The 18,585-nt window shown below is 47.8% G+C and overlaps 1 protein-coding gene across 4 annotated transcripts; it reads right to left on the reverse strand.

Moving 5' to 3' along the window:
- Window positions 1-226: 226 nt before the first annotated feature.
- On the reverse strand, window positions 227-17,324 carry LOC119316700 (senescence-associated protein OSA15, chloroplastic-like). 4 transcript variants are annotated; one of them, XR_005153200.1, is made up of 14 exons: window positions 17,148-17,323; window positions 16,086-16,511; window positions 15,496-15,666; window positions 15,301-15,374; window positions 15,140-15,228; window positions 14,963-15,034; window positions 14,670-14,738; window positions 5,170-5,216; window positions 4,922-5,033; window positions 4,774-4,842; window positions 4,590-4,693; window positions 1,977-2,049; window positions 1,589-1,664; window positions 544-657 (listed from the first exon to the last, which is right to left on the reverse strand). XR_005153200.1 is itself a non-coding variant. In XM_037591061.1 (13 exons), the coding sequence occupies exons 2-13, from the start codon at window positions 16,400-16,402 to the stop codon at window positions 505-507; spliced, it is 1,353 nt and encodes a 450-aa protein (XP_037446958.1). In that variant the 5' UTR covers window positions 16,403-16,511; window positions 17,148-17,317; the 3' UTR covers window positions 227-504. The 4 variants fall into 4 exon arrangements, 3 of the variants coding, with proteins under 3 accessions (XP_037446958.1, XP_037446959.1, XP_037446960.1); XM_037591061.1 differs by lacking the exon at window positions 1,977-2,049 and having other exon boundaries at window positions 227-657; window positions 17,148-17,317; XM_037591062.1 differs by lacking the exon at window positions 1,977-2,049 and having other exon boundaries at window positions 227-657; window positions 4,922-5,003; window positions 15,140-15,216; window positions 17,148-17,315.
- Window positions 17,325-18,585: the final 1,261 nt, after the last annotated feature.

Consider the following 18,585-nt stretch of genomic DNA (forward strand, 5'->3'; position numbering starts at 1 on the left):
CTTCGCAAAAGCTTTTTCTTTATAAGTTTTTTTGGTTTTGTAAATATAGTTTGTACCATTTATTTAAAAATCAATAAAAAATGCAGCAGAGTCCTATTTTTTCTCTCAAAAGAAATTGCAAACATAAATAAAAAGGATGACTTTGCAAGACCTCTAGCCAAATTCATTCCCATAATATAAGAGCGTTTTATATTATGGAACGTAGGGAGTATATAATAATTGGGTCGGAGGAAATGCGCTCTTATATTATGGGACGTAGGGAGTATATAATAATTGGGTCGGAGGAAATGAGTTCGCATTACACCACTTCACATTTGTTTAGCACTTACCAGGTACCTTGACATGCCTTCTCGTGAGGTAGTTAACAAGCAGCACATTTTATGCTGCGACGTAACACAGAGAAATGCAGTCGACTCAGTTACACGTTTTTCGGTTCCTATTACAGTCTGTACGTGTTGAGTCATTCATCTGATTTACACCTCACGTGGTGATATCATCTGCTACTCAACTCTCGCTGTCAGTCTCTTCGGAAATCAAGTTTTGGTTCATGACAAACCTCAGACTGTCACCCTCTTCAAGCTCCCACTGCTTTCTGAGTTCGCCAATGGCTCTTGCTGCAGAGCTAGCTACAGCGGGATTGGAATCTTGAGCCAATCTCTGCAGTTAAAAGAAGGGTCGACCAATACTTAAGGAATCTGATAACACCGAACGTCAGGTACGAGCACATGGCAAATCAAACGATTTCGGTGGCAAGTTTAGTGACACGAGGATAGCAACTTTAGTTGGCATGCCAACTTCGTGCTTCAGTTTATTTTTTAACAGAAAATTGTGTGTCAACTAACTTGCCATCCTTGCATCACTAGAATTGCCATCGAAAACGTTTGATTTGCCATGTGCTCGTACCTGACGTCAGGTACTTATCATTTTCGATATTTAAAGGAAAACACAAAAACAACTTGACTTTCCAAAGTAAAACCAATAACTACAGCTCATGTAATGATAAGTGAGAATTATATAGACAGGGCCTCCCTTTGAAAGGGATGGGGCTTTGATGGTGGAAAAGCGTACAAATAGGTACAAATAGATCCAATGACTTGAAGCTTTCATGGTGGAGAAGCGTAAGAATAGATGACATCTTAAAAGAGAACTAGATAATTGCCTATGGGTTGCGACGGGGGCATAAATATTCTACTCCCTTGGATCCATATTACTGTACTAAACCAGCGACAAGTAATATGGGTCGGAAGGAGTATTAGATTAGCCTCTGATTCACATGCCCACATTAATTTGAGTAGCTGTTGTTTTGGTCTAGTCATATAGACTTGTAAAGTTGTAACTCTAGTGTTTCTATCAAATGCCTCGAGATGCATGTTTTGTGTTTTCTTCGGGAAAAAAAAGTAAATTTACTCAAAATTGCATGTCGTGCCAAATGTCCGGAACATCACCTATTTACAATCTGACAGAGTAACAGAGCACAGATTGATTAGGGATCTCAGTGGTTCAAGCCACGTATAAGAAATTCAGACATGAAGAACCCAACAGTTATATGGTTCTCCTTTTTTATAACAGATGAGGGATTTATGCTAACCTGTAATGCGCCCATCCCAGCATTCCCTAGGGTCCACATGGATGGAGCTGCAGCCAATGCATTAGCCAAAGCTTTCCTACAAGGAGCAAACGAAAATAATTGCTATTTCAACATATAACACCAAAATAGTAGAGAACACAACACAGCTCAGTGGTCGGGCCACTGAGCTACAAAGGTTCGCAAATCATATTGTTAATCTTTGTTCTTCTTTATCCAATTGTGAGAGGAATTGGGATGAATTTGAATTTGTGAGTCAACTAGTAAACTCTGTCCTTTCCTGCAGTAATTCCAGCAATCTACTTATTCATTTTAATTGCTATTTGTAGATCCATACAAAGAAAAGGCTCACTCCGAGCTACCATACGGCTCAAGTTCAAACCCGTCTCACCATGACCAGGAAGACCTCATAGCCCTCCCGTGCTCCAAACCCTCCTCGCGGCAACAGACTACAAGACCGAATCCTAGAACGTGAACGAGGACACTGTGAAACTCAAGAGCAACGTGTGAATAAAAACCGTGAATGCCAAATGCGTCACGAAGAATAAAGGCGCCATCAACAAGAAGAGTGTCACCTACAGGATGAAGAACGCAATGCGCACCACCGAGAAGAAGCTCGTCAAGCCAATCAAGAAAATCAAGTGCATCAAGCTCTTCGTGCTCAAAAACACGAATATGAAGAGCACATCCATCAAGCAAGAGAAGCAGACAAGAGGGCGAAGCTTTGCCTTGAGCAACGACACAAGATGCGATGCATGGGCAATGCACCTTGCATTGATGGCCAACTGCACAATGAAGAGCATGAAGAAAAACCACCGTCTCCATAACAAGAACAACGTTAACCTCGCAACCATCATGAAGCAGAGGAAAGTCTTGGCAAGCTCAAGTTCACAATGACTAAGTTATCCGGCAGCATTGACCCGAGGAATACATATCATGGGCCCTCAAGGTGGACAAGATCTTCGAGTCCACGACTTCGACAAGCCGAAGGCGATTGCCATGGCCTCCCTCGAGTTCGACGAGAATGCACTCATATGGTGGGACAAGTACAAGAACTTCGACAAGAGAAAAGAGAAACCCCCATTGCCACTTGGGATGCGAAGAAGCAAGTCATGAGAGCAAGATTTGTGCCCACACACTATAGACGCGACCTCTTCAAGAAGCTCCAAGTTCTCAAGCAAGGGACCAAGACCATTGAAGAGTACCACAAGGAGATGGAAATAGCAATGATCCACACTAATGTCAAGGAGTTTGATGAGCAAACAATGGCACCCTAATCACCTCATCAAGAAAATTGCGGGCATTCAACCCTACAACAACTTACCTGAGTTGGTACACCAAGCAACAAAGGAGGAATGTCAAGTCCAAGATGACATCAACTCTCAGGCAAAACCAAGCATGGCGCCTTATACTCGAGCTACACCCTCTATTGGTGCTCCTTCAAGCTGCAAAGCACCGACGACTTCTTCAAGTCGCCCTCCTACAAGTTCTTCCAAGCCTGGAACTACACCAAGTGCAAGTGCTCCAAGGGACTCTACTGACAAAACAAGCCAAATTGAGTGCTTCACATGCAAAGGCCGTGGGCAGAAGTGCTATGTGTGTCCACCAAGCGCATTGTGGTGATCAATGAAGATGAAGAATACGAATCTATGAGTGAAGGACAATTGGAAGCTTTGCAACGTGTTGCTCAACATCAACAAGTAAACAAAGCCAAAGATGTTCATGTCTTTTGTGAGAATGATTCGAGCCCAGCTCTCCTTGTCTCCAAGATCTTAATTCTTGAACAACAAGATGATAATGATATACGATGTCACGTCTTCCATACCAAGGCCGGCACCAATGGAAGAACAACCAAAGTGATCATTGATGGTGGTAGTTGCCACAGCTTGGCAAGTGAAGAACTTTGCTCCAAGTTGTATTTCGAGTACAAGTGCCGTCCTCAACCAGACAAGCTCTAGTGGCATAGTGACACCGGCACTATCAAGGTAGAGCACACTGTTAAATTATCCAAATTCTACCGTATTGGACTAGACGTAGTACAGACAGTGTGGGCCTTTGCGGTTGTACCGACGCATACGAGTACAACTTGCTTACTTGTCCTCCAAGGACTCTCATGTATTGCCCTCATATATACCCCATGTAGTCGCACCTAACGACGGTCTGTCGTCTCGTGCTTGTAATACTCCTCCAACATAGTGATTACGCCTTCGTGCGTCCATGGTTTTCTCCCGCAAGGGTTTCCACGTAAAAATCCATGTGCTCTTGTGTCTCGTTTATTCCCGCTTTATCTAACAAGTGGTATACAAAGCAAGGTTCAGATACGAGAATGAGACGAGAGAATTAGGGTTGCTCGTCGTGTGCGCCGCCGCCCGCTGCAAGTCGCCGAGACCGACTGGAAGATTCGCTTTGCACCGCTGCAGAAATCCAGCCTACTCTCGTTTACCGGATCAAAGGCGGATTGTTTTTTGGTGCGCCACTGTCAAGTCGTGTGCGAGCCGCCGAGCCGCAGTTGCTGCTGTCCCACGCGTGAATCAAGTCACCATCCACCACGGTTTCAAGTTACGAGGTGATCAAGCTCCGTTTGTCCGCTTGTTCCATGGAGATTTAGTACTACCTGATCAACTAGTACTAGTACTTCTTGTGACTCCTCCCGTTTTCCCTCATGTTCTTCCTAAATCCGCCTCCAATTCATGAAGATCGGGCCACCCTAACGACTTGCGCTGTAACCGTAAAAGCAGCTCCAGAACTAGTTTCGGCGGGCTTTCTCGTATAGAGTAAGTAAGGCACCCATGTGTGGGAGTCTAGTGATGTGACCAAAATGAAATTGTATATTTTGATGCATGGACAAATTTGTGTTTCAATGAGATTCTGCAAGAGCTTATTAGTCTAAAAGTTATAACTAATTATGAGAAGATGAACGTAAACTACAAATAGCACCTGGTTACAGATTAGATTAAAGAAAGGAAAATGCAGTAAAATAAAGTCACAAAATGCTGCTATGCACCTGGTATTAACATCTGGAGAACTTGAACATTCAACTATCAAGGAAACACTCTTTTTCCCATCCATAGCATCCAGGTCAATAAGAGCCGCTACTAATAATTCAAGCTTCATAAACAGAAAAAAGATTATTGGAACATGAATATAGCAAAGTTCATGTTTTACATATGAGTTTAAACATGGTTCACCTCCTCAGGATTGGTGTAGTCGATACCATCAGCCTCAGATAAGGCAGATGCCATATTAAGATATGCATCCTGTGAACAAAAAAATTAAGGACATGTTAGCAAAGCAACGACCATGCTGCTACAAGTAACAAGTTACTGAACATACAACCTCTATGGCAGCGATTTGATCAGTAGAAACTTCACGAGGGAACAACTTAAGAATCTTCCCATTTTTCTCCAGTGTGATGAACCTTGTCAAATTTGCATGGGAAATGAACCATCCATTGGAAGTTTGCGAGTAAACATACAGTTTAAATAAGACAAATCCATAGTGAATATGCAATAGGGATAAGTTACTCCTTAAACATTATTTTGCTTTACGGAACTTTGCATCTACAATTCATAAGAAAAACTTACTGATATTGTAGTTTGGTTGCCATCATGTCATGAATATCCCGAACAAACTGTATTAAATATTATAATATTACATTCAAGTATAAGGATCAATAAACAGGATGCCATTAATGTATAGCTGCATGATAATTGGCAAGTACGGATAATTGACTAAATTAGTTTGTATAATCCAGATCTAAATAAGTGATTGTTTTGCCCAATAAATGCCTTGTTCTTTTATCATAAGATATTAGTAAGCTGTGATCATGTATATAATAGGAATAAATGGACTAGGGTCACTAGGCATCACATATACTATTATCCAAGTGGCCAAGTATAAACAGCGAATCTCTTGGCTAGCTACTTGTCGATGTGCTCTGAGAGTGGCAGATCAAGATGGTAGCACACCAGACAAGTGATGTACCCAGGTTGTATTGCTCGAGTGCTCGTCACCGATCGAGAAGATCGTTGGAGAGAGATGTTTCTCGGATTACAAATTCATGGTCACGGGCTAGTGTGTCTTGGATATCTCCCGAGAAGGCCCTAGCTTTCCTTATATACCTGGTCAAGCTAGGGTTACATGGCTCGGTTTAGACTAAAGGTGGGCCCGTGCCGCCAGGCCGGGCCGGACCATGTCATGCGTGTGTGGATCTCCCATTGCCTTGCATCTCAAGTTGGTGCGGCATCCAGCTGGCTCTTGGGCCCGAGTGGTTGACACAACCCACTCGAAGATGACGTGCTAGTCCCTTGCCTGGCCGGCAGTGTTCGAGTGTCATATCCTTGTCAATAGTCCCCAAGTTCAACATGATCTTCCTGCTGGAAGGTCACCCCGGACTTGTTGAAAAATCCTGCAAGAGAGAGAGAGAGAGAGAGAGAGAGAGAGAGAGAGAGACCCAACGTTACTCTGTCACATCTAGGCCTGTGGTTGGAATCCCGAATCCCGAATGCCGCCTGGGAGACCCAAATAGGTCGCCTCCAGGGCTAGGTGTGAAATTCCTGCAAGACAGAGAGAGAGAGAGAGCGACCCAACATTACTCTGTCAACTATCCAAGAAACGCTTGTGAGCAGCGAGCCCGCGCTAACTAGCTCGGCGGGCCTTTATGGCGTCGACTCCCCCACCATCTTCAAGCGCGGCCAAGCCACCGCCGCGCCCTACCCAGCGCCTTATATCCATCATCGTCGCCCCATCCCCCAGCTGTCCAGTTTTCCGATTCGGGGATGGACGGTGGATGGACTGAGGTCAGCCACTAGAAGAGCAAGCGCCCTGCCTCTGATCTGCCGGGCTTCGGGGCGCGCCCCGGGGTGCAGCGGCCGGACCACCGCAGAGGCTTCAATGCGGACGCCGCTCGCGAGGCCTTCTTAAGCCGTTTCCGTTTCCACGGCCGTTGCTTCTGCTGCCTCAGCAAGAAGCACCGCCGCGCTGACTGCCGTGATCCCATCCACTGCATCCTCTACGAGCAGCCTGGGCACATCGAAAAGCAGTGCCCCCAAAACCCACGCTCCAGAGGTGCTAGTAGCAGGCCCGGTCCAGCTGCTCCGCCGGCGCCAATCCACTCGCGCATCTGCTTCCCGCCACCCGCTGCGTCCACCATGCCCACCGTCACCCCCGCCATGCAGCGCCACATCGACCCCTCGTGCCGCCCCACAGAGAGCCACTCGCTGACCATGTCCTCCCCGGCGACGGAGCAGGCCATCTTCTTCCTGCGCAACCATGCCGTCACCATGTGCGCGGCCGACGGCGTAAACGCCACGTCCCCCATGGCGGTGGGCCACGCGCTGGAGGCGCAGCTCGCCGTCCCGGTGAGCCAGCTCCGCGTCACGGTTCACCACCCGGAGCACTACCTCGTCATCTTCAGCCAACCAACGCACCACATCAACACCGTCCGTCGAGGGTCCATCAGGGTCGACGACGCCGTCTTCAACATCGCGCCGTGGCATGAGCACGACCACGCCTCCTTCGACACGCTCCAACTTCACGTCCGGGTCATCATCGAAAAGGTGCCTATGCAGTACTGGTCCTTGGAGGGGATCGAGGAGATCCTCGGGAAGAAGGTGCGCGTCTACCGCCTCAACAGCAGGACGCAGGAGCGCGGCCACACGAAGATGTTCACCTGCTGGGTCTGGACCAACGACGTCGCCCACATCCCCACCAAGCACATGCTCGGGGTCCTGCCGCGCGGCGTGTCGAGGAGATGCAGGGCTACTCGCCGCCCGACCGGCGCGTCGCTCCATCGCTGGGCACCACGGACTACACCATGCTCATCCACGTCGACAGGGTCGAAGATTGGACGCCTCCATCGCCGCGCTCCTCCCACTCCGCCCAAAGCGGGCTGCCGTCGTCCGACTCCGACACGGACGACCGGCCCCGATTCGCTGTGATCCCTGCCTCTTGGACCATGGAGGTCGAGGACGGCCAGCGAGGAGATCGCCTCCCGCGCCTTGGGCGTGCACCGGTGGCCGACCTAGGCTGTTGTGGCCTGCCACGCGGCGGGCGCGACCACGACGACGCGGGTGGAGCTGGAGGGGGGGGCGCCAATCCTGGAAGGACGCCCTGCTGCGCCGGGGACGCACGCTGACCCTGCCGGTGCCGGCGCCCGCCCCGCGTCACCGCAGTCGCTCCCCTCCTACCAGGCGCCACCACAAGAACGCGCACGGCCGCCGTACGGGCGGTAGAAGGCCGTCAACAGGCGACGATCAGCAACGCCAACGCCGGCCGTCCGCTCCCCGTTCGCCACGGGCGACGTCGGGGTCGGGGGCGGCAGGAGACGCCAGCAACAGCATCAAAGGGAAGGACCCGGTCGACGACTTCTTCAGGGAGGCAAGGCGGACCATCCTCGCGTCAGTGATCGTCAACAACTCGGCGATGGACGTCCAAGCCGCTGCTAACGCCGCGGTTGCAGCTCCCCTGGACTTCGACAGTGGCACGCAGATGGTGGACGCCGAGACAGAGGCACAGCTGGACGCGTTTGGTCCCACACTCGCCGCCACCCCCAGGCCTCCGGTCAGTTCAACAGATGCGCCCCCATGGCTGCCTGCACGATGGAGATGTAGCTCGACGCAGTCACCACCCGCGTCTGCCAGCTCGAGATCGCCAACGACAATGAAGAAAGCGCCCTCCCCCAGCCACTCGCCGCCTGTTCCTCGACGCCCCTGCGCCGATCATCGCCAACGCCCCTCCACGCCGCCCTTCTGCACCATCCAAGTCACGAGTGGCTACGGCTCGTACCAGGTAGAGCGCTCGTTAGGCCGCCTGCACCTCCAAGACGCCGGTCTCGTAGCGTGCCTTCCTCTGCATCGCCAAGGAGCTCGGGCTGCTCGGGCCAAAGGAGAAGATGACCAAGGAGGTCGCGGACGCTCTCATCCGTCACTTCGACGAGCCGCTCACCGACAACGACATCGCCGTCATCGCCAAGCTGACGCGTCTCGACAAGGACTCCCTCCTCGTCGCTGCAGGCCTTGCAGGGCCTGAGGGAGCAGCCGCCGCGGCCACTATTTAGTCATGTTAGTACACCTATGTTATAGTCTCCGGTGGCGGCCGGCGTGTTGCCGGGTAGAGTTAGGTTTCCTTTCCTCTGTTTCACTAGAGTGGACTGCTTCTCGCCGGCGTGAGTTGGGCGCTATTGGTGGACGCCGGCGTGCCCCTGCTAGTTGGGTTGTGATTGTACTGGGCCTGAGGCCATTTAGAATCTTTCAGTCACCGGAGCAACCATTGTTTCCAAATGAGTGAAAGCTTCTACCCGATCATGTCGTAGAATGTCCGCGACCTTAACCAGCCGGCGAAACGCGCGGCGATCTGCGAGGTAGTTACAGCGAACAAAGTAGCAATCATGTGCTTGCAGGAAACTAAGATAGATATCTGGTCACCGAGCATCGTCAAGGAAATCGGTGGCGCTGCTCTGGCTGAATGTGTCTTCCTCCCTGCGATCGGCTCCCGCGATGGAGCTACTATCTACTGGAACAGGGACCTAGTCAGCATTGCATCGCATGCTGTAGGCAAATTCATGATCACTGCAAAAGTGACACTCCTCCGGCAATCCAAAAGCTTCTGGCTCACGACTGTGTACGGCCCAGCAGACGACGCTAGAAAAACTGCTTTCCTCGCCGAGTTAGCTAGAACGGCCCGCCCACCATCTGATCCATGGCCCATCAACGGAGATTTTAACCTCATTTATGAGGCAAGGGACAAGAACAACCATCATCTGAACCACCGGATCATGGGCATGTTTAGGCGCGCCATCGACAACGCCGGCCTGAAAGAGATTAAGTGCAAGAATCACCGCTTCGCGAGAACCCGACGCTCGTCAACATCGACAAATTCTTCCGCAACTGCAGCTGGGAAGACCTGTTCCCCTCAAGCATGCTGATGGTCGCATCCACGGCGTGCTCTGACCACTGCCCTCTGCTCCTTCCTGATGCCGCCGTCGCGCCCAATTCAAATTTGAAAGCTTCTGGCCGCAGTTCCCGCGCTTCCACGAGACGGTCATAGGTGATCCGCCTGAGCAGATGGCTCATCTCGAGAAACTTAAGTCTAAACAACCAAGTGCGAGACACAATTCAGTGGAAGCACACAGCCTCGGGATCCTTCTCCACCAGCTCGGCATACAACTGCCAATTCCAAGGGATGATCAAGACTAACTTCAGAAAGATGCCCTGGCAAGTTTGGGCACCGGCCCAGCTAAAATTTATGGTCTGGCTACTCCTCAAGAACATATTACGGTGCAATGACCGGCTCCAGAGAAGAGGATGGCCAAATGAGTATTTCTGCCAGCTTTGTTTCACAAATCTGGAAACCTCGCAACACCTGTTCTGGCAATGCCCCTTTTCATCTACAATCTGGGCAAGAACGGCTCAAGGAAACGCATGCAATTCCATGCATCCCACAATTTGGCAGCACAAGAACAAAGTTGTGGAGATCATAGCCGAGATGCTAAACGGAGCAAGACCCGAGCACAAGAAGGGAGTCAGGACAATGATCATCTTGGTACTGGGAGACATTTGGCAGCAGCGCAACGAGTGCACCTTCAGACATAAGATAGCAAACCTGACTGAAGCCATGGCGAGCATCAGAAGAACTTTCGAATTATGGCGCCAAGCAGGAGCAGTCCACCTAGAGCACCCATTTTGGGACCCTCCCTGAGGGATTAGCTTGCTAGTCTAGCCCCCGGCTAATTTTGTTTTTCATTTCTTCTCTTTTCCTCCTTGATCACTCGATCGAACACCACCTATTGTTTTTTCCCGCCTGCTTCCTGCTATAAAATCAATATATGCCAGCCATCAGCTGGTCCGTTCAGAAAAAAAACATTACTCTGTCACATCTAGGCATGCGGTTGGAATCCCGAATCCCGAATGCCGCCTGGGAGACCCAAATAGGTCGCTTCTAGGGCTAGGTGTGAAATTCCTGCGAGAGAGAGAATGACCCAACGTTACTCTGTCACATCTACGCATGCAGTTGGAATCCAGGGCTAGGTGTGAATGCCCACAGCTTGCAAGGCTCGGATTTTGCACGGAGGCATGGTTCACTACGCGCCTCCTTAACCGTATTGCGGCAATTGGGCGCTGGGGCTAAAATCTTCGTGCCATATCAGCGGTTCTAGGTCAAATGGTCATGTGGAGGGAAAGATTCCCATTGTCCCCACCTCTCTGATTGACTGGTTGGCGATCAAAACTGCATGCATTGGTTGGGTTTGCACCGGTGCCCAATGCCAAACATTCATGTCGTCGTTGGAGCGTGACCTATGTTCTATGAGGAAGTCGTCGAGAGTGGTGCTCAACGCACATAACACTTAGTGTTTCCGCTTTCGAAGTTCCATGACTCCCAGTAGTCCAAGCCTTACCAAGTCCCTCCGACTCTGATTCCCGTCCTCTGGCCAAGTCGGGCTCTAGGAAGGTGGGAGAGTCACTCTCCTCTTGAGTTTATTCAAGTGGGAGTGAATGATTTACATGCCCATGCAGGGGCTTATATAGCCTATGGGTCCTTGACAAATAACCGATGCTACGCTTGAAAAGAGGTGGGAGGGTAGAACGAGGTGATCTTTGGTCCATGAGTCCATGGGCTCCTAGTTGGGCTAGGAGGGGAGTTGTAGCCCATGGAAGTTAGATTTTGTCAACCATATGAAGGCTTTCTTGCTTGGGCTTTGGGCTTCTTTGGTCTTTTGCCTTCATCTTTGACTTGTTCTTATACGTGCTCTCCTTCTTTTGACTTGTTGACCATAAAGACTTTCTTTGACTTTTGTTGACCAGGGTAGCTTGTCTGGAGCCATGGTAGCTTGCTTGGACTTTTGTTGACCTCCCTGACTTGTGTTGACTGCTTTTGTTTTTTGTTGACCGGCCACGTGGATTGCTATGTAAGACTTAGGTGGGACCCCCGGTATAACTTTAGTTATTCCCTCAACAGTAAGATAGTGTTAGAATGCCATATTAATTGATTTAGTAAAAGCTGCAAGCTTGCGTAAGCAAAGGCTGAGAAATTATACAACGTGTTTGCAAAACTGAAGATAATTGATTTAGTGTTATTTCATTCTAAATTTTTATCCTGAATGCAGGCTCAGTATATAATGAGTCCGCGGTTGGGGACGTACCCCAGCTTAGCACAGACAAGAATGAGATATGGTCTGCTCCGTTTACTGAGAAAGAGGTGTTTGAGGCAGTCACACAAATGAAACACAATAAGGCTCCTGGTCCAGATGGTTTTCCAGCAGAGTTTTATAAGAGATGCTGGCATATCATCAAGGATGACCTCATGCCTATGTTCCATGAATTATTTAACGGCAACCTACAACTTTTTCACCTAAACTTTGGAACAATAACGTTGTTGCCAAAGAAGGAGGAGGCTGTGCGCATTGAGCAGTTCAGGCCGATTTGCCTACTCAGTGTGAGTTTCAAAATTTTCACTAAGGTAGCCATGAATAGGCTGACGCGGATTGCCAATTCGGTGGTGCACCCAACACAGTCTGCGTTCATGCCGGGGAGACACATCCTAGAAGGGGTGGTTGTCTTACACGAAACTCTACACGAAATCCATTCAAAGAAACTTGATGGGGTTATCTTCAAAGTGGATTTCGAGAAAGCGTACGATAAGGTCAAATGGCCCTTCCTCCAGTAGGCCTTACGCATGAAGGGGTTTGACGATGCCTGGAGGAAACAGGTCGACACCTTCATTCAAGAAGGTAGTGTTGAAATTAAAGTGAATGATGACATAGGTCATTATTTTCAGACGCACAAGGGCTTACGACAGGGAGACCCGATGTCTCCTATTCTGTTCAACATAGTAGCAGATATGTTGGCAGTCCTTATCGGTCGGGCTAAGGAGAATGGACAAGTAGGAGGACTAGTTCCGCATCTTGTGGATGTGGGAGTATCCATACTACAGTACGCTGATGATACTATTATATTCATGGAACATGATCTCGCAAAGGCTAGAAACATGAAGTAGTACTTTGCCTATTTGAACAATTGTCGGGACTGATAATTAATTTTAACAAGAGTGAATTGTTCTGTTTTGGGAGGGCCAAAGAAGAACAAGAAGCGTATAGATAACTATTCGGATGTGAAATGGGTTCCCTACCATTCTCGTACCTAGGGATACCAATTCACCATCGGAAATTATCGAATAAGGAGTGAAAGTGCCTTGAAGATCGATTTGAGAAAAAACTAAGCTGCTGGAAGGGCAAGCTTATGTCATATGGGGGCCGGCTAGTGTTGATAAATTCAGTTCTAACTAGTATGCCGATGTTACTCTTATCTTTCTTTGAAGTGCCAGTTGGGGTACGGAAAAGATTATATTTTTATCGATCTCGTTTTTTCTGGCAATGTGATGAAGTAAAAACGAAATACAGATTGTCCAGATGGGATATAATTTGCAGACCCAAAGACCAAGGTGGATTAGGGGTTGACAACTTAGAGGTTAAAAATAGATGCCTACTTAGCAAAAAGCTATTTAGGTTGTTTGTTGAGACCGAGGGTACATGGGTACAAATTTTGCGTAATAAGTACCTACAATCTAAGACATTGGCCCAGGTTACTTTAAGACCTAATGACTCGCCTTTCTGGAAGGGGTTAATGAAGACGAAAGAAACCTTTTTTCAGAGGGTGAAGTTTAACGTTGGTAATGGCAACGGTACTAGATTCTGGGAAGACACATGGTTAGGGGGGATGCCTTTAGCCCTACAGTATCCCACACTATATAATATTGTACAACGTAAGGAGGCCTACGCAGCTACAGTATTACAGTCGGTTCCACTAAACATTCAGTTCAGGAGGACTTATTGGGGGAATGCTGGCTCTCTTGACTTCATCTGATGCGTAGGTTGATGGATGTTCAACTCTCTCACCAGCCAGATACCATCCACTGGAAATTATCCAAAATGGTAGGTTATCGGTGAAATATATGTACTTAGACTTAATTAACTCTGGGCCAATAACAAGATCACTTCACATATGGAAGGTTAAAGTTCCGTTAAGAATCAAAATCTTCATGTGGTTTGTACACAAGGAAGTGATTTTAACCAAGGAGAACTTGATCAAGCGAAGATGGGTGGGTAGTTCACGATGTTGTTTTTGTGATCAGAATGAAACCATAAAACACCTCTTTCTCGATTGTCCTCTGGCCAAACTACTTTGGCGCACGATACATATAGCCTTCAACGTTAGCCCTCCAATTAGTATCGACACGTTATTTGGGACGTGGCTAACCGGAGTGGAATCAAATACTGCATGACATATTGGGATAGGGATATGCGCACTACTTTGGGCTATATGGAACTGCAGAAATGATATCATCTTTAATAGGAAAAATTTCATCAACTTTTTGCAGGTTATATATAGAGCCACTGCATGGATCCGTATGTGGTCGTTACTCACTCATGCGGACTCGAGGGAGCTTTTGCCTATTGGGTGCAACCGATGGGAGACGGTACCATGGGTTATCTACAACCGGTTTGGATGGCGATCCAATAATAGGATAGGTGTTTAGTCATCTGGGCCTATTTTTCGCCGGTTGTGGCAGTTTTTGTTTTATCTTTGTTCGTTTTATGCTCCTTCTGTGAGCCTTTACTCAACTTAAGACCTTGTTTTGGATCTTCAGTTAAATAAAATGGCTGCATGCATTATTCTGATGCAGAGGCCGGGGGATGTCCTCCTTTTCGAAAAGAAAAAATAATAATAATCCATTGCCAATTACACTTTATTTAACTTGTACTTCCTCCGTCCCAAAATAAGTGTCTCAACTTTGTACTAGCTCTAGTACAAATTTGTACTAAGCTGAAGACACTTATTTTGGGACGGAGGGAGTATGTTGTAACTATGTTAGATATCTCATTCAATGTTGCATTAGCTAATTGTGATTTTTCAGTATATATTGTCATTAGTACATATAATAATGATTAATGAGGAAAATTAGCAAGTATAAGGAGGCATCAGTGGGCACTGATGGATTTACCCTACTGCTCTGATATTAAACGTCACTGTGTGATGAAACCCACAGGATTTAAAGACATTAGAGCTATATGGACACTTAATTAAGCTACCTTTAAAGCCATGAAAGCATCCTCCATGGCACGTCGTCGAACAACCATGTCAGCTCGTCGCAGATCTGCCTGGGTTTGCAAATAGCTGTTGTATTAGATCAGCATGAAACCATGGATTAAACAGTAACATACTAATAGCATATTAGCATGGTTATTAAGCAATTTAAACGGGTACTACAATGACATAGATATGGGTGCAGCTTTATCGACAGTATGAATGAGAAATGTATGTTACTTAAGTCTATTAACTACTTCCTACAAAATGAGTGAAGAAAGAATTTGTACAGACCTACCTCCAAAGCACCATCACTCCAATGTTGATCTGCTGCTTTCTTCAAGTCTGAATGAGCTCGCTCCTTCAATATCTGATTATGTACAGAGGTCAAATTAACATATTAGAAGTATAACGAAACCAATATAATACATAGATGGCATATGAAACATTCCATACGAACAGATCTAGTACATACTCTAGCAAAATTGGTTAGGTGGGCTGCCCGTTCCTTCACACTGTTATCAATCTTTCGGGTGTCCTTCCTTGCACGAGCTTTCAGGCAATCTTACATTTAGATGAGGAATTAAATCTTATGGAAGGAAAAACTTATAGCTTGTTATGTGAAAGAGCATGTACCATCAAGCTTGAGAAACCCCAACCCTAATACAGCAACATCCTTAGATGCACGTTTGTTCAACCTTGTGATGCCACTAAGAGTAAAAGGATTTCAGATATCAAAATTCAGAATAGCAATACAAATAAATACATTGTTTCTACCAAGGAAAACAATTACATGAGGGAATATCAATGATGCACAGGGAACAAGAGTACCGTGAAAGCAAAAGAATATCACTCTGAGCTCTTTCATTCACAAACTTTGCATCATTGTAGACAAATTGGCACGCTTTAGACAGCCCTTGAGTAGAATATAGTGTTTTTTCCTGAGCTGCAACTTGACTATCTGAAAAATGTGACATTCCTCTTGTTTGCTCATCAAAATCCCTGCAACAGAAGATTAAGAATATGGAACTAAAAATGACGAACTATATCTGCTTAATGACCATGTGCAGTTTACCTTATATGATTTTAGAATTCTGGTACAGAACTTCAGTTTATGTTGGAAGAAACTAGACATTTCTGAAAATCATGAAAACTACTATATAAAACTAGAGGAAGTCTTCTTTGACACTGAAATTGTTTCTTAGTCTTCAGCTGACTGAGTGTAATATTACAAGTCAAAAAAATAGGACGAAGCATTATGATAGCAGGCGTTAGCTTTACGATAATATGTATTGCATGAGTTCAGTGTAACGAAACAAAATACAGACAAAGTACTCAATATTATCTTTATTTTTCATGCTAACAAAGGTACATGGATTCTGACAGATTATTCGTTTGTGTGCGGATGTGTGTGTGTGTACCTGTAAGGATTGTTGCCATCTTCAGGAATATTGCACTCTGTAGTTTCACTGCCACTACGAGAACCATAAGAATGGCACCGAACATTCAGACCTTGTTGGAGTAGGTAACCATTGGACTTCGCATTCGTTTTCCAATGCCTATCGTTTGGAAAGGACCTGATGATATGATATCCGTTCATCCACTTCCTTACCTCTACCTCTTGTGGTAAACAATTCGATGCTACGCAGCGTAGTGCTTTCAGCTTACACGTCATTCTGTGTTTATCATTATAGCACACCCCACTAGATGCTATGGTACCAGATATTTGGCTAGCCATATGTGTTGAATCTGTACGTGTACTACAGATTATGAACCTTTGGCCTGACAAAATCCCTATGCCTTCATTTAGCAGATTTTCAGCCAATTTGAAACTGATATTTCAGTACCTGATGTCAAAGACGGGCATTAGTTTCACGTCAAAACAAATGAATACACATAGACCAAGAGTCTACTTTGCAGTGCACAAACTTATGTCTACATAATACAGGTACAGATGATCATTTCTAGACAAAATGTAAAAAAAAACAGTTAATAAATGCATCAAAGGTGGCACATGGGGGATAATATAGGTGGTCGTTTTGAACTGGGGTTAGTTCAAAACTGCGACACTTTTTATGGAAAGGAGGTAGTATATACTTGGTAGTTTCTTATTCTAATAACTGACGTGCATAGTATTGTCGGGATTACAGCTACACACGGAATGAAGTTGTACGCTTTGTGACACCATGAGAAAATATTTCTAGTTTAACATTTTTCTTTTGAGCCGCTAGTTTAACATTGTTGGGAGTGAACACATAGTGTGTGATTCACAAAGCAGACCCCAAAAACAACACTGGCCTCTCACAAATACAGTCTCACTCGAGAAACTGGCACACAAATCACACACGCTACCTGCAACACAGCACGCTCGGCAGTACGAACGACTATCATGGCATGCAGATGCAGGATCCATTGCTGTCTATGCCTAGCAAAGGAAACCACACAAAGGAAGTAGCGATGAGAAGGACAGCGCCTGCACTTACTGTTTCATGCGAAGGAGTTTGGAGACCGGGGAAGGACGACAGGGAGGAGCAAGAGGGGAGGGAGATCAAGCGCGATAGTACAGGGAGCAAGGTAGGGGACGCTAAGGACGAACGAGTGTGGGAGGAGAATCCGGAGGCGCGGGGAGGCCACACATGTTAGGTGGCGAAGTGGTATGGCAGCCACCAGTTGTACCTGCGGCGGGAGGGAAGCCAACGGGCTGGGACCGCGTTACTATGATCCGATATTCTGTGGCCACGATTTCATTGCCCGGGACAACAGCTTGACGGTTAGGGCATCTCCCAACGCCGACCCCTAACAGCATCTTCACTGTTCGGCGCCTCCACGGAGTGAAATAGTGCCTCTTGGATGTGAGCCGGCGTTATTTTCATCGTGGGGGTGGTTGGATTCCCATCCGACGCCTCAAGTTGGCCCCCAGACACCCTTTTTAAAAATATAGTTCGGCTAAAATTTGAAGAATTTGGATGAAATTAGGACGAAATTCATTCATATTTGTACATAATTTAAAAGACATAATTTTAAAAAACATGATTTAAACCCTAAAACTACGCGCTCGCCACTCCGAGCCTTCTACATGCTGAGAAGCTTCTAGAAGTTGGTGTAGTCGCCGCCGTCGCCGCCCCGCACGCTGTTGTCCGTCCTTGTTGCAGCCTTGCCCTGGGTCGCCGTGGCGGACGGGGTTGGACGGTCCCGGCGCCTCCTCGTCGCTGTCGACCTGTCGTCGAGGATGACGACGCCACCCTCCTCGCGGCCACGTGCCGAACGTCGATCTCCTCGCGGACGTGGTCGTTCCACGCCCACTTCAGGCAGGTTTTCTCCTTGGCGGCCATGGCGAGGTGCTCCTACTTGACGACAGGTGGCGTCGCGGGCTCCTTCTTCGGCCTGACCAGGCAAAGGTGGCCGCAGGGAGGGGAAGGCCAGCGGCGGCGGCCCTCTTTTATGACAAAGTTGCTGCTGCGTCGGCGCACCTGCATCTCTTGGGGCTCGGCCTTGAGGGCGGCGAGCGGCGTCCGTTCGTCAGAGGAGAGCGGCGTTCGTGCGCCGGAGGAGTGGGAGTGGGAGCTGGAGGAAGACGACGACACGGTCGCCATGCGCCTCGGCAGCCACGAGCTGCCGCTCCAGCGTGAGAAGGACAGCGCCAGTACTTCATTCCCGGCGAGTTGTCGCCCTCAATGTGCTCGAGGACGGCTTGAAGGGTGCGCTCGGGGACTCCCCACCGCTGTCGGCGGCCGTCAGAGTTGTGCCGCCCCCGTGGTGCCAGGGCGCCGTTCGTCGACAAGAGCCGCTCCTCGTGGCGGCACTCGAAGTACGCCGTCCAGAGGTTGTTATCAAGGTGTACCTTGCCTGTTGCATCGCTTCCTCCGGCAATGCCGACCGGACGCGCGCGATCTCGGTGCGGCGGTCTGTGCCGGTGGGCGG

This window comes from Triticum dicoccoides, chromosome 6A (genome assembly GCF_002162155.2).
Source record: "Triticum dicoccoides isolate Atlit2015 ecotype Zavitan chromosome 6A, WEW_v2.0, whole genome shotgun sequence".
Taxonomy (NCBI): domain Eukaryota; kingdom Viridiplantae; phylum Streptophyta; class Magnoliopsida; order Poales; family Poaceae; genus Triticum; species Triticum dicoccoides.

Bases quoted from the DNA above. Each gene is read 5' to 3' on its own strand.
- LOC119316700 (XM_037591061.1), bottom strand. From the start codon at position 16,402: ATGGCTAGCCAAATATCTGGTACCATAGCATCTAGTGGGGTGTGCTAT. The intron at 15,667-16,085 runs GTACACACACAC...CTTCTGTTGCAG, and splicing joins GATGGCAACAATCCTTACAG to GGATTTTGATGAGCAAACAA. The intron at 15,035-15,139 runs GTATGTACTAGA...GTACATAATCAG, and splicing joins ACCTAACCAATTTTGCTAGA to ATATTGAAGGAGCGAGCTCA.